The sequence below is a fragment of the Misgurnus anguillicaudatus genome, chromosome 19 (assembly GCF_027580225.2).
Source record: "Misgurnus anguillicaudatus chromosome 19, ASM2758022v2, whole genome shotgun sequence".
Taxonomy (NCBI): domain Eukaryota; kingdom Metazoa; phylum Chordata; class Actinopteri; order Cypriniformes; family Cobitidae; genus Misgurnus; species Misgurnus anguillicaudatus.
The window spans coordinates 24203873-24219828 of NC_073355.2; the positions used below are offsets into that span (position 1 = coordinate 24203873).

Genomic DNA, 15956 nt, shown 5'->3' on the forward strand with positions numbered 1-15956 from the left:
ATAAACGGTGTGCAGAGTGCTCATTGCCCATAGAAAATCATTCAAAAAAAGGCGCCTGCAACTGCCATAAACGCATTTGGTGTGATCGATCCCTTAGAGTGCCAAGTAAATAATTAATACTCTGACAAACTTACTGTACAGTGGCTTAGGGATGAGCACAAGATTAGCACTTAGCTTCCGAATACTGATAAGAAATAGAAAACCTTTACTTTTATACGTCAGAATTAGAACAAAATAATTGTAAAGCTACCCACAACTCTGAGGAAATCATTCAAATGTGTTGTATGATTAATCAAAATGTCTATAAACATAATCCTATGATTGAATACATAATAGTTTGAAAAAGAATTTTACCGAAATTGAAACAATTTCATCTGTACAGCACAAGATTCATCCAAGCCTTTGATAAAAGTAAAGAAACCCCATCTCAGAGAAATTATGAAGGAGAAGACAGTCACAGCTACTTGTTCTGTTGAAGCACCAAACAACACTGAGGTGTCATGGTTGGTAAATGGTGTAAGAAGAAGTGCTACCAAAAGAGAAACATACAAATCACCTTTGTCCAGCAGATCACAGATTATTAAGAGCATCCAGACTTTCTCCAGAGAAGATTGGTTGGGGTTTAAAACAATTGTTTGTACAGCTACACATCCATGTTTCAAAGTAGAGGAACCTGTGATTAAAACTGGTAAGCAGTTATATACAAAATGATCTGTGCCAATTTTTCACACTGCTAAACATTAAATGAGGCAAAATGATCAAAGTTTTTTTTTCTCCCCAGTTAATATACAGAAAGATCCTGTTGTGGTGATCAGGAGGTCTTTCACAGGAGGCAGTGCTGTACTGGAGTGTGTTGTACGAGATCTTCCCTCTGGTGAAGTCTGCATCACCTTCCAGTCAGATGGTGCTGATATCTCACAAGTCAGTTGTGCAGATGTGGCTTCTTCTGAAAACAATCAGTCCCTGACCACAGACTTTACAATACCCAAAAAGCACCAAAGTAAAGGCAAAACATTTACCTGTAAAGTTCACAGTTCTTCCAAACAATGGACATCAAAACCTATAGGAAACATTTTTGGTAGGAAATATACACCAAATTTTCTCCGCTGTCATTTCAACAGTTCTGGAAAAGATTATGGGCTGCATTGCATTTAATAAAGATGATGTTTTTTTTTCAGATAATCCTACTATTGAGCTCTCGGTTGTTCCCGGTGTTGGTGAATCGAGTTTGAATTCTCAGAAACTGGTTTGTTCTGGGACAGGTTTTGACCCAAAGATCAAATGGCTTTCAAATTTTAACGTGAAATCTGGAGTAGATGTAGATGTCACGATAGGTGAAGATGGCCGTTTGAAAGTGTACAGTGAGATGTTGGTGCCACAACAAGACTGGAATCAAGGGGTGATATGTGAAATTTCTGATCAGCACAATAATATTAACAAAAGCATCAATATTTGTTCAGGTAAAATATGTAAAATTCGTCAGTAATCATTGCATTTTTATTTTGGGGGGGTGACTAAATATGTAGATAGGCTAAATCTTAGATGTTGTACTGCAATATAATTCAAATGTATGTTTATTTTTTGTGCATTTTTGACATTTGTGATATAGTGCAGTGTGATGCAATGTCCTCACTACATACTCTAAAAATGGTGCTTAAAAGAACTAAAGGCTTGTAATCATCTGGGAACCATTTTTAGCGCTATATTGCACCTCTGTAGAACCATTAGTTGTGCCAAAGCATGACAATATGGTTCTACGCAGTTGATACACAGGTTCCACATAAGTTCTGTGTAGCACTAAAATGGTTCCCCTATGATTACCAGCCAATGAACTACATTTCATGTTATTTCACGAGTTCACACTTACAAATAAGTTGGTAAGATTAAATTAGTAAACGTATTTGGCGTGCTGTCCGGGGAGAGGGCTCTGAGCTCGGAAATGGGCCCGAACGCAGAGTATCCCCCCCCAGTTTAGGAATTAACCTGGTGAGTGAGAGGTGATGGGGTGGTGGAGGGATTCTGAAGACTGCAGAGGATCTTTGCAGAGTCAAACTGTGACTTATATATGGCTTGCATTTGTCCTGATTGGGTAGATATGATGATTACTGATTGAGGACATCTGGTGGTACTAGAGTATCTGTTGATTACTGATTATAGACAGCTGGAAGTACTTAAGTGGTTTATTTGACGTGCTCCTCCCGAACTACGTTAATAAAACATCATTTCACGAGTTCACACTTACAAATAAGTTGGTAAGATTAAATTAGTAAACGTATTTGGCGTGCTGTCCGGGGAGAGGGCTCTGAGCTCGGAAATGGGCCCGAACACAGAGTATCCCCCCAAAAAGCAAAATTAACTTATTCGGACAGCAGCCGGGAACTGTACCCCCCCAAAATAGAAATGATGAGGCTGATGTTGGCTGTGTTTGCTATGCATCCGTTGGGAGTTCAATACTCGCTGCGATTGGAACCGTCTGACGGAAGTTCAATACTCACTGTGATTGTACAGGAAAGCCTCGGTTGAAAATTATGTGGACGGTTTATATTTGGAGGGCTTTTTGCGGCCTCCGACGGGAGTTCAATACTCGCTGAAATCAGAGCCATCCGACGGGAGTTCAATACTCGCTGCGATCGGACGAGTAAGCCCTCACTGATGATGGGGTGAATGAATTATATTGGGAGGGTCTTGCAGCATCCGACGGGAGTTCAATACTCACTGTGATCGGAACCCGTCCGACGGGAGTTCAATACTCGCTGCGATCGGACGAGTAAGCCCTCCATTGGCGATGAGGTGGACAATTTATTTGGGAGGGCTTTGCGGCATCCGACGGGAGTTCAATACTCGCTGCGATCGGAACTCGTCCGACAGGAGTTCAATACTCACTGCGATCGGACGAGTAAGCCCTCACTGATGATGGGGTGAATGAATTATACTGGGAAGGTCTTGCAGCATCCGACGGGAGTTCAATACTCACTGTGATCGGAACCCGTCCGACGGTAGTTCAATACTCGCTGCGATCGGACGAGTAAGCACCTCACTGATGATAAGGTAGACAATTTATATCAGGAGGGCTTTGCGGCATCTGACGGGAGTTCAATACTCGCTGCGATCAGAACCCGTCCGACGGGAGTTCAATACTCGCTGCGATCGGACGGGTGAGACCCCGTTTGTCGATGACGTGGACGATTTGTATTAGAAAGGCTTTGCGGCATCCGACGGGAGTTCAATACTCACTGTGATCGAAACCCATCCGACGGGAGTTCAATACTCACTGCGATCGGATGGGTAAGCCCTCCATTGGCGATGAGGTGGACAATTTATTTGGGAGGGCTTTGCGGCATCCGACGGGAGTTCAATACTCGCTGCGATCGGAACCCGTCCGACGGGAGTTCAATACTCGCTGCGATCGGACGGGTAAGCCATTGCTGATGACGAGGTGGATGTTTGATTATTTTTGATTTGGTGGACTTTGCGGCGTCTGGCAGGACTTCAGTACTCAATGTGATCAGGCGGTTAAGCCCCTGCTGACTATAAGGTGTACATTTAGTACATTTGAAGGCCTAGATGTAGGCCGAAACATGTTGGTGGTATTTTTAGGTTCTATTATGAACTAGCACCTTTATTAAAGCGGTTTTATAATTAAGAAGAGTGCCTTGGTGTCCTTTTGTTATTTTTTGATACATTTGGTTATTTTAGATGTGGAGGGCTTTGCGGCGTCCGACGGGAGTTCAATACTCACTGCGATCGGACGGGTAAGCCATCGCTGATGACGAGGTGGATGTTTGGTTATTTTTGATTTGGTGGACTTTTGCGGCGTCTGTCAGGACTTCAGTACTCAATGTGATCAGGCGGTTAAGCCCCTGCTGACTATAAGGTGTACATTTGGTACATTTGAAGGCCTGGATGTAGGCCGAAACATGTTGGTGGTATTTTTAAGTTCCATTATGAACTAGCATCTTTATTAAAGCGGTTTTATAATTAAGAAGAGTGCCTTGGTGTCCTTTTGTTATTTTTGATACATTTGGTCATTTTAGATTTGGAGGGCTTTGCGGCATCCAACGGGAGTTCAATACTCACTGCGATCGGACGGGTAAGCCCTCGCTGATGACAAGATGGATGTTTGGTTATTTTAGATTTGGAGGGCTTTGCGGCGTCCAACGGGAGTTCAATACTCGCTGGGATTGGATGGGTAAGCCCCTGTTGATGTAGACTTGAATACGTTAAGTTATTACCAATTGGGAGGGCTCTAGCACCATTCTAAGAGAGTTCAATACTCCCTGCGATCGTATGGCTAAGCCCCTCCGACAATCGAACGGGTTAGAGTTGGTTTGCTGATAAGAGTTTGGTGCGCTTTTTTGATGTGGAAGCGGTTAGAGCAAGCATCACTACCGCAGCAGTGGAAAAAACTGACCCTCCGTTAGAGCATAGGAAACATCACTGCGGCGGTTGAAAACTAAACTTCTGCGGGAGCAGGGAAAACATAATTGTTGCAGCAGGAAATTTATTGAGTATACAATATAGCTGGCTGTGTGTAAATGTAGTTGCTTTAAGAAATCCTCGTACCTACGTCGATCAGACTTTTGAATTGATGTTGGTTAATAATAATGATAATAATGATAATTATAAATTATAAATGTTTTGTGTACTTGTATAGTTTGTATTGTATGGTATATTGTATTATGTTTTATGGTCAGTGCATGTGGACTAGGGGTGAGCAGCGGAGTTTGTTTTTGTATTCGTAACGATCTCAAAATTGTTTGAATCTGAACACAGCAAAATCACCAGCGTCAAATCCACTCTTATAAACACCAGCAGCATACATCCAACACTGGCGATTCCACTGCGTAATTTTTGTTTTGAAAATAAAATGCAGGACTTGCTTAATGTTAAAAGGGGTTATTAAGAGATAAAATTTGGAACTTGAGTGGTGTTAAAAAGTTAATAAGATAGATGAAACTTGAAAACGATCTTCCAGGCGCTGAATGAGAGATTCAAAGCATGCATGGACGAGCAAGTGCGTGACCTCAATATATACACACACGCAAGGTTGATAATTGTATATTGTTTTTAAAAGCTATCATGTCCGGTTCTGCTGTAAATCATGGATGAATGAAGTTGTGGCTGCAGGTTAAGCATCAAGCCAATGCAGTCTGGGATCGAGATGTTTAATAAATCATCTAAAAGGTAAACGACGTAGGAATTGCAAAGTTGTTAAGGAGAACCCATCAAATGCTTCTAGAAGCATATAAAAAATCTCTGGTATCTTTGCAGGCAAGTAAAAATTCTCTATCCCATGAATCCAGATGACTGAGCATCACTTTTAAATGCACAGGTGATACCTACTTTGCCAGCCGAGCACCAAGACTGATGTTTTTGATCAGGGTTACAACTTGATCAATGTTATAATAGTGAAGAGAAAATCTTGGATAGCGTTTATCAAAAGCCGTGTTTAAGTAACTAAAATATAATCTTTATATGACAGTAAGTTGAATGCGTGTACGTATGACGTTTCCCAGATAGGTACGTTTGCAAGATGTCTGTTAAAGATCTGGAGATCTGGAACACATCTGGTGTGTAAAACATCTTACAAAGGTTTAAGAATGAGCTGCTTTATATGCATTCTAAATTAAAAAACGTCTTGCAGGCATCTTCAACATGTCAATATGACATCTTTTAGGAAACGTCTCAGAGACACGTTGCAAATGAGCAAAAAATCTAAATACGTCTTGCAGATGTAAACGCAGACATCAAATAGACGTCTTCGAGGTGTACCTGTGCCATTAGGGTTAACACCTTGTTACATGTTTTAATGAAAACCCTGTTTAATATAACAGACCACTGGCTGATATTGTGCGATTTTTTTTTTTTTTTTTTTTTATACATTTTATGTTAATGTTAAATAAACTTACATTTTGCCCGTCAGTCATCTCCTCAGTTTATGCAAAATGGTATCAGCATGGAAGCGTACTGATGTTGAACATTTACTATTCGTTACATGCATGCCCAAGATGTATGGTGGATACAGATTATGAACGGGAATATTGTCTTATTTCGAGTCGGGGTGGCTGTTGAGCAGGTCTGAAAGTGAGTAACTTCTGGATCGTTGCTGTTTGGAGACACAAATGTTTAAAATGATTCAGTCCGAATTGGGGAACGGTTTTAACTTGTTTGCCTTAAAGAACCAGTTCAAGATAATGATTCGTTCACAAACTAAACAGACATCATTAGTCGTCACAAATAGTATTTTGGGACGGGAGGCTTTCAACGTAGCCGGGTTTAAACTGTGCTCGAGGCCGGGCAATGAATACTGATGGTAAAGCGAAGCTTCGAATCTAATTGCTTCAACAATGATTCACTATTTCTAAGCACTAGAAAAGCCTAGATATGGCACCACCTGCTGGTGAAAACATCCTACACACTTTTTACAAATTCCACCAAGCAGAGGTAGGCTTTCGCTTGGGGGGCAGGAGAATAGAAGAATGGAGCTGTGGAAGAGAAGAATATATGGCGTTCGGGCCTGTACCGGTAGCGGAGGCAGCCTCACGCTACAGTGTTCGGTCAGGCCACAGCCAGAGGACAGGATTAGAAGGAGAAACCTGTTCCACTAGCGGAGACAGGCTCACGCTAAGGAATGGCGAATAATGGAAGGAAGCTGAGGAAGGGAAGAATATAGGGCGTCTGGGCCTGTACCGGTAGCGGAGGCAGCCTCACGCTACAGTGTTCGGTTTGGCCACAGCCAGAGTACAGGATTAGAAGGAGAAGCCTGTTCCACTAGCGGAGACATGCTCACGCTTAGGAATGGCGAATAATGGAAGGAGGAAGCTGAGGAAGAGAAGAATATAGGGCGTCTGGGCCTGTACCGGTAGCGGAGGCAGCCTCACGCTACAGTGTTCGGTTTGGCCACAGCCAGAGTACAGGATTAGAAGGAGAAGCCTGTTCCACTAGCGGAGACATGCTCACGCTTTGGAATGGCGAATAATGGAAGAAGGAAGCAAATAGGGTGTCCGGGCCTGTGCCGGTAGCGAAGGCAGCCTCGCTCTACAGTTTCCAGTCGGAACATGAAGAATGAGAAGGATCCTGGGTCTGAGCCGCTAGCGGAGCCATGCTCACGCTTAGGAATGGCGAATAATGGAAGGAGGAAGCTGAGGAAGAGAAGAATATAGGGCGTCTGGGCCTGTACCGGTAGCGGAGGCAGCCTCACGCTACAGTGTTCGGTTAGGACACAGCCAGAGTACAGGATTAGAAGGAGAAGCCTGTTCCACTAGCGGAGACATGCTCACGCTTTGGAATGGCAAATAATGGAAGAAGGAAGCAAATAGGGTGTCCGGGCCTGTGCCGGTAGCGAAGGCAGCCTCGCTCTACAGTTTCCAGTCGGAACATGAAGAATGAGAAGGATCCTGGGTCTGAGCCGCTAGCGGAGCCATGCTCACGCTGCGAGGTTGCCATGCGTTGCCGATGGCTGTTGCTGATGATCCATAGCATGATCTGGCCGTGCTGGAGACTGTAACATCTACTCTAGAGCAAGGGTCTAAGCACATTCTATTAATAGACTATTGTAATATTTATTTATTACATATTTTCTATATTAGCTTGGATTGGTTTATGCATGTTAACATTTTAAACAATACTAAAACATATTAACAAGTAAAACAAACATTTTTGAGTAGACTATATCAAAAAGTTGCCCTCCAGATTATTTTATCCATTATGGTAGCCCTTGCTAACAAAAAGTTTGGAGACCCATGGTCTAGAGCTTCTGAAGACTGCAGAGGATCTTTGCAGAGTCAAACTGTGACTTATATATGGCTTGCCTTTGTCCTGATTGGGTAGATATGATGATCATTGATTGAAGACAGCTGGAGGTACTAGAGTATCTGTTGATTACTGATTATAGACAGCTGGAAGTACTTAAGTGGTTTATTTGACGTGCTCCTCCCGAACTACGTTAATAAAACATCATTTAACAAAATTTTTTAGAGTGCACTTTTAAAAATAAAAGTGCTTCACGATGCCATTTCTGTATAAATGGTTCTTTAAAGCACCTTTAACACATGAAGAGAAGAAGCTTCCTGATTCCATAAAAGGTTTTTTAATGTGATAAAAGGTTCTTTAGATTATAAAAATGTATAAAAGAAATTGTTCTTTAAATAACCTTTGTCTAAATGGTTTCTTTGTAGAACCAAAAAAAGGTTCTTCTATGGCATCGCTGTAAAGAACCTTTTAAGCATGTTTATTTTTAAAAGTGTAAGCATGTGGAACGTTTTCTGTGTCTCAAACAAATTAGTATTAATAAGTCATGGTTTTAAAATGTACATTGAGAGAAATAAAGGCTGGATTTACTTAAAAATATAGTGCATCATTTTTGCATCCTTTTTTTAAGTATTACGTGGAATTTTAAGCAATTTATGCAATTGCTTACAATTTCAAATAAAATTTACTTAAAAAAGTGGATGCAAAAAATATGATAAGTAAATCCAGCATATTATTTTTTACAGTGTGTAATGTGTTAACAGAAAAGTATGTAACTAAGCCCATTATCACTCTGCTTGAGAAGGCAAGACTGTGATAAAATCCTCTTAGAGTGCCAAGAAAATGATTATTACCTTGACAAACATACTGTGTTCAGTGGCTTAGGGATAAGCAGCCAATCAGCACTTTACGCTAGATAAAAAAAAAATTCAGAATGCTGATAAGAAAGAGAAAAGCTTTACTTTCATAATAAGTCAGCTAGCTATCAGTGCTCAAAATCAGTGAAAAATGTACACTTGTAAAGTCACGCACAACTCTGAGGAAATCACACAAAACTATGATGTGTGCAAGGGTAAGTTATGCACAGTTAATACAACAAATAATTAACAGGTTTCAAAATGTATAATCTGGTTCAACTGTATTGTATTGACAATTCATTTAATATAACTCACTATGTACATGATTAATTCTATGAAAGTCTCAAAAAAGATTTTTACTGAAATGGAAAACTAACTATTGTTCTTTATGATACAAGATTTATCCAAGCCTTTGGTGACGGTAAAGAAACCCCATCTCAGAGACATTATAAAGGAGAGTACAGTCACTGCTTATTGTGTTGTTGAAGCACCATACAACACTCATGTGGCATGGTTTAAAAATGGAAGCAGTGTCCCCAATACAAAACCACCAGTCAAATCACCTTTGTCCAGCAGATCACAGAAAATTGTGAGCAACCAGACTTTCTCCACAGTAGATTGGTTGAGAGATAATATTGTTTGTAAAGCTACACATCCATGTTTCAAAGTAGAGGAACCTGTGATTAAAACTGGTAAGCAGTTATATACAAAATGATCTGTGCCAATTTATCACACTGATAAACATTAAATGAGGTAAAATGATCAAACTTATTTTTCTTCTCAGTTAATATACAGAAAGATCCTCATGTGGTGATCAGGAGGTCTTTCACAGGAGGCAGTGCTGTATTGGAGTGTGTTGTACGAGATCTTCCCTCTGGTGAAGTCTGCATCACCTTCCAGTCAGGTGGTGCTGATATCTCACAAATCAGTTGTGCAGATGTGCCTTCTTCTGAAAACAATCGGTCCCTGACCACAGACTTTACAATACCCAGTGAGCACCAAAAGGAAGGCACAACATTTACCTGTAAAGTTCACAGTCCTTCCAAACAATGGACATCAAAACCTACAGGAAACATTTTTGGTAGGAAATATACACCAAATTTTCTTCCCTGTCATTTCAACAGTTCTGGAAAAGATTATGGGCTGCATTGCATTTAATTATGATGATGTCTTTTTTCAGATAATCCTACTATTGAGCTCTCAGTTGTTCCTAGTGTTGGTGAATCGAGTTTGAATCGTCAGAAACTGGTTTGTTCTGGGACAGGATTTCACCCACAGATTAGATGGCTTTCAAATTTTAACGTGACAACTGACACAGCTGTAGATGTCACAATAGGTGAAGATGGACGTTTGAAAGTGTACAGTGAGATGTTGGTGCCACAACAAGACTGGAATCAAGGGGTGATATTTACATGTGAAATTACTGATCAGCACAATGTTATTAACAAAAGCATCAATATTTGTTCAGGTAAAATATGTCAGTAACCATAAGATTTTGTTATTGGGTGACTAAATATGTTGATAAATATAGATAAAAAATGTATACAGTATATATTTTTGCATTTTTAATATTTGTGATTGCAGTGTGGTGTAATGTCCTTACTAACCATGTGAAATTTTCACTGTTTCTTAAACAAATGAATATTCTCTAGTTAATTCTTGTTAAAGTTAAAATAAAGTTTTAAAATCCATGCAGTAAAGTTCTTATTTTCCTCTTCAGTGGCTGACCGGAGCAGTCAGATGGCAGATGTCTATTTACTAGGTCCCTCCCTCAGTGATGTGAGATCTATGACTGACATTTCTTTGACCTGCTTGGTTATTGGTCATCGTATCAAGGATTTCACAATCCAGTGGAAAATCGATGGACATAGTTCAAATAGGAAGCCTTTTTTACAACAGCCTCAAGATCATGCCAACGGGACTCAAAGCATGCAGAGTATTTTGAAGGTTCCGGTTAGCAGATGGCATGCTTATAGTGTGTTTACCTGTGAAGCTAAACCTGTTTGCTCTGAAGTCACACAGGGAAAGAACATCTCAAAAACCAGAAGTATGCATTCACATGTTCCTTCATATCATTTGTCTCTCTCAACACTGCAAATGTTTTCAGTCATTATAATTTCCCTATCATGTCCACAGACCCTAAAGAACCTACTGTGAGGATCCTCAAACCCTCTGACAGTGATCTCTCTGGATCTCAAGATGCCAGTCTTCTTTGCTCGATCACTGGTTTCTTCCCATCTGAAATCTCTGTGCAATGGCAACTGAATGGCACGCAGTTGGATGAGTCTCGCTTTACTAACAGTCCTGTGGCTCATACTGCAGCTGGGGATTATTCAATATACAGTGCCTTAATACTGCCTGCTTCACAGTGGACGAAGGGCGTGTACTCATGTGTTGTTTCTCATGAGTCATCTAAAAATCCAATCACGGCTACTTTAGAGGACTTGTATGGTTGGTGTCATCTTATGGTGGTCCTATTGTCCTATCCAATTTATCATTTATCATGATAACTTAAAGAGCTAATAAAGCAATTTCTATCATTTTTTGTAACTGGGCATTATACCATTTACATTTACATTTCACCTCTCTCTACTCTTGTCCTGCATAACATTTTTTTATGTCCTTTAGCTTCGTTGACCTACTCTGCTCCATCTGCAAAGCTGCTGCAGGGTTCAAATGAGCTTGTGTGTTTGGCATTTGGTTTCAGTCCATCTGAAATCAGCATCACCTGGCTGCTGGGCTTGAATGAGCTGTCTAATCAAAGTGTCCTGGTTACCGATCCTGCAAAAGGTCCTGATGGAAAATTTACCATCCAAAGTTACCTGCATTTATTGCCTGCTGAATGGGCACCTGGAGAGGTGTACAGATGCAGGGTCACTCATATTACTGGTACCCAGTTGATTAACATCTCCAAACCAGGTAATGCAACTACTGGTAATCTCATGAACCAAACAAACATGATGGGCCATACCTATAGAACTGCACTCTCAGACGAAAGGTACTTCACTTGGGCAGTACACTTTAAAAGTTCCTAACAATTTAGGTTCAGATATGTATACATGGTACCAATACTGTATGTACCTTTATGCACTCTTTAGGTTCAAATGTATAGCTTTTTAAAAGTGACAGCTTATGTACCTTTCTTCTGAGAGTTTGGTATAAGGTTACAGTTTGGTAAATCACCATCATAAGGATGAGGACAGCATGCTTGTAACCAGTTTAATTTATATTTAGTTGAAATAAACAATACACTTATTATTTTCTTATTTTCTTTTGTTTGCTTTCACAGAAATATTGGAAGAGGGTATTTATATGAATGAAAACAAGGATGAATCTATTACACAGGAATCTTTAGAGGAAGCCTGGAAAATGGCCTGTGCCTTTCTCGTTCTTTTTCTTTTTTCTCTCTTCTATGGATGCACAGTGACTATGGTCAGAGTGAAGACTGCATGAGCAATTTCTTGTTTTTTTAGATGATTTGTGAATATTGATTTCTTAATCATTGCAAAGATTATGTACAGTAATAACATAAATGACAAAATGTTAAAATGATAAAATACTTTCAAATAAAACAACAAAAGAATGTTTTAATTCCAAATAAAAGCCAAATCGCCCTCCTATAATCATTTCTAAAATAGTTTATTCCCACACAAAAAATGTAGTAGTAGCATCTAGGAATCTAGTCCTAGCATTTAGGAATTCCCTTACAGTTAACCACTGATTTACTACAGTAAAACATGGTATAACCATGGTTTCTATGTGGGTTGTATTCTGGGTTATTTTCATTTTCTACTTATGCACAATAAAAATGATTCTTTATTAAAAATTGAGGTTTTGGAGCATGTTAGACCTTTGGATAGACATTTTGGATCCACCAGTTGTATGCGCTTCGTTATCCAGGTCTAAATAGGACATAAAGTTTAAGTGTTTTTTATGATGAGTTCTATGTTCTTTTGATGACTATGCTTTTTACCTTTTGTTTTTTGTTTATTATTTCATATTTGTTACTTATTTTCTTTTCTTTTTCAGATTACTCATATTTTTGCTTTATTGGATATTTTTATTTCTTGATGTGATTTGTTTATGTGTTTGGTTTCCCAATCTTTTACACCTGATAACCTTATTAGGTCAAATTGATTGTTTCAAACATGATTAGTTTATTGAATGTTTTCTAACGAGGTGTGTTGTTTTGCCCTGAAGAAGACCACTTGTTGGTTGAAACATGTTGGCTTTCCGATTTTACTGCTTCATAACCCAGAAAATGTTTATATTTTACCTAACAATCCCATGACCGACCTTAAACTTTGAATGCATTGAAATATGGTTGAAATAATGTCAGTTCTTGTTTCAACGTTGAAACAATGTTGACACAACAGTTAATGCTAAACGGTTGCAAAAGGTTAATAAAATGCTTAAAAATCATGGTTGAAATTGGGTTGAAGCAATGTCAGATGTTTGTTCAACGTTGATTCAATCTGCAAAATCAAAAGGTAATTCAATGTAGATTCAGCCTTGTTCTTGATGTTGACAGTGAATCAACGTTAAAAGGCCAGCTGAGATGGGTTTAAACAACTAAGGTTTTTGGGTTGAAACAACTCACCATAGGTTAGATAAAAATCCAGTGGGTGGTCTTGTCTCTTTTTGACCCAACGCTGGGTTGACATAACCCGGCATTTTTACAGTGTGGAAGAATGTGTTTGATGCCTGTTTTCTCACTAAAAAAGTGTGTATTTTTCTTCTTTAGATTTAGAAATATTTGCAGATAAGTATTATAGACACAAGGGTGGGGTTGTATCTAATTTGTTCATTCACACAGCATAATCCATTCCAGACTAATTGCAGGGATGCAGTATGCCTTTCCGCACAGTAGATGGCTGTAAGTGTCCTTGAAATTAATGACAACTCTCCAGAGAAAAAGACTTTTAGTTGTGGAAATGTAAGGCTATGAGCTGCTTTCATCTTCTCTAATTCACTGCATGTACATTTATTTCTTTGAGAATTTAATTCAATATTTATTCTTCTTAAAACTGAGATTAAGATACGATGACGGTTGCTGTACAAGCTGATTTAAACAGCACCTATTGTCCTATTCATGGTTTTAAACATCCTGTGGTGTGTAATTGTGTATTAGTACATGTTAACGATATGCAAAAGGTACATACCCCAAAGTAAACAATGACACGTTTATCATCTCCAATGTAAGAGCCATAATCCATATTGAGAATTTATTATTTTCATATTTTTTATTATGTAATTTTAGTACAATGAGGTTGTTAATAAGTCGGTTCCTGTTGTGTGTATTATATTTATCTGGTTTATATTTTTCCTACAGCGCATGTGCAGTGACGTCATTTTTTGGTAGTTCACTTAAAGAGTTGTCGACGCACAGGCTATACGTGCTCATAATTAGTGGAAGAACACAAGCTTTTGACCGTCTCACTATCATCTCATTATTTTGTAATATAGCATATTTAAGTTTATCAATCTCTTCAAATAAGTTGTTGAGAAAACATCGTTGGTTTATGCTGTATTTGCAAATGTGAGTGTTTATTGAAATTTGGAAGAAGAATAAATCACTGTAAAGGAATAAGGACTTTGAGTGATGTATACAAAAAAGCAAGATACGTGTCAAAACTGGTGGAAAACAAATAAGAATCTCACATGTTCCTTACATCCAATGTAAAAAAATGTTCTTGGACTATAACAAACACACTTACAGGCCACTTCACACTGGTCAGACAGACTCCAACAGACGCGTCTGTTGGAGTCTGTCTGACCAGTGTGAAACCCCTGTTGGCAGTTGTTGGATCAAAGTCAATGAGACTTTAGAATGTGGTTGTCTGTTGGTGTCTGTTGGGTCTGTTGGTGTCTGTTGGAGTTGGTAGTTGTCTGACCAGTGTGAACTGGCCTTACCACCTCTCCGTGCGCCAAGAACGTGCTTTTAGCATACCGGAACCCTCATTTGCACATCTGTTTAAAAATCAGAGGTTTAATTTAATCCTTTGGCTGCGCTGCGGCTTTTCAGAGCGCCCTTAATGTACGCTTCCTAATTGCGTCATAGTTATTTCCGTTTGTGACGGTGAAAACAAAGATGAGCCAAGTTGAGGAGTGATTTAATTCAAACTGCATCAAAAGTCGCTGTTTATTTACTTCCATCGTAGCTGGTCTTCTCAAATTATACACAACAAGTTGCTGTTTCTTCTTCGTTTGTGGGTTAACTTGCCAAGCATCTTCTTCTTTCACGTTTGTGCTGCTACTGTGGTTACATGTGTGGATACTGCCTACCGGCGGTCGCGCGTGTGTTTGCACATCGACATTGACGACGACGCAAAAGTATAAATGAAAACCGACGCGGAACCTATGCCGTCGCTGCTATGCCGTAGGACCTATGCACGACTATAACGAGCCCTTTATTCAATACCCTTTTGTAGGTACAGTATTGTTCAAAATAATAGCAGTACAATGTGACTAACCAGAATAATCAAGGTTTTTAGTATATATTTTATTGCTACATGGCAAACAAGTTACCAGTAGGTTCAGTAGATTCTCAGAAAACAAACAAGACCCAGCATTCATGATATGCACGCTCTTAAGGCTGTGCAATTGGGCAATTAGTTGAAAGGGGTGTGTTCAAAAAAATAGCAGTGTCTACCTTTGACTGTACAAACTCAAAACTATTTTGTACAAACATTTTTTTTCTGGGATTTAGCAATCCTGTGAATCACTAAACTAATATTTAGTTGTATGACCACAGTTTTTTAAAACTGCTTGACATCTGTGTGGCATGGAGTCAACCAACTTGTGGCACCTCTCAGCCGTTATTCCACTCCATGATTCTTTAACAACATTCCACAATTCATTCACATTTCTTGGTTTTGCTTCAGAAACAGCATTTTTGATATCACCCCACAAGTTCTCAATTGGATTAAGGTCTGGAGATTGGGCTGGCCACTCCATAACATTAATTTTGTTGGTTTGGAACCAAGACTTTGCCCGTTTACTAGTGTGTTTTGGGTCATTGTCTTGTTGAAACAACCATTTCAATGTCCTCTTCAGCATAGGGCAACATGACCTCTTCAAGTATTTTAACATATGCAAACTGTTCCATGATCCCTGGTATGTGATAAATAGGCCCAACACCATAGTAGGAGAAACATGCCCATATCATGATGCTTGCACCTCCATGCTTCACTGTCTTCACTGTGTACTGTGGCTTGAATTCAGAGTTTGGGGGTCGTCTCACAAACTGCCTGTGGCCCTTGGACCCAAAAAGAACAATTTTACTCTCATCAGTCCACAAAATGTTCCTCAATTTCTCTTTAGGCCAGTTGATGTGTTCTTTGGCAAATT

The 15956-nt window shown here is 39.4% G+C and overlaps 1 protein-coding gene across 1 annotated transcript in view; it reads left to right on the forward strand.

Annotated features, from left to right (window-relative positions):
• ighd (immunoglobulin heavy constant delta) overlaps positions 1 to 15956 on the forward strand; it is a 171111-nt gene that overhangs the window by 19401 nt on the left and 135754 nt on the right. The window contains 6 exon segments of the mRNA XM_055193569.2: positions 383 to 688; positions 782 to 1078; positions 1179 to 1460; positions 9005 to 9298; positions 9391 to 9687; positions 9787 to 10074. Of these exon segments, the coding sequence (XP_055049544.2) occupies positions 383 to 688; positions 782 to 1078; positions 1179 to 1460; positions 9005 to 9298; positions 9391 to 9687; positions 9787 to 10074 (1764 nt within the window).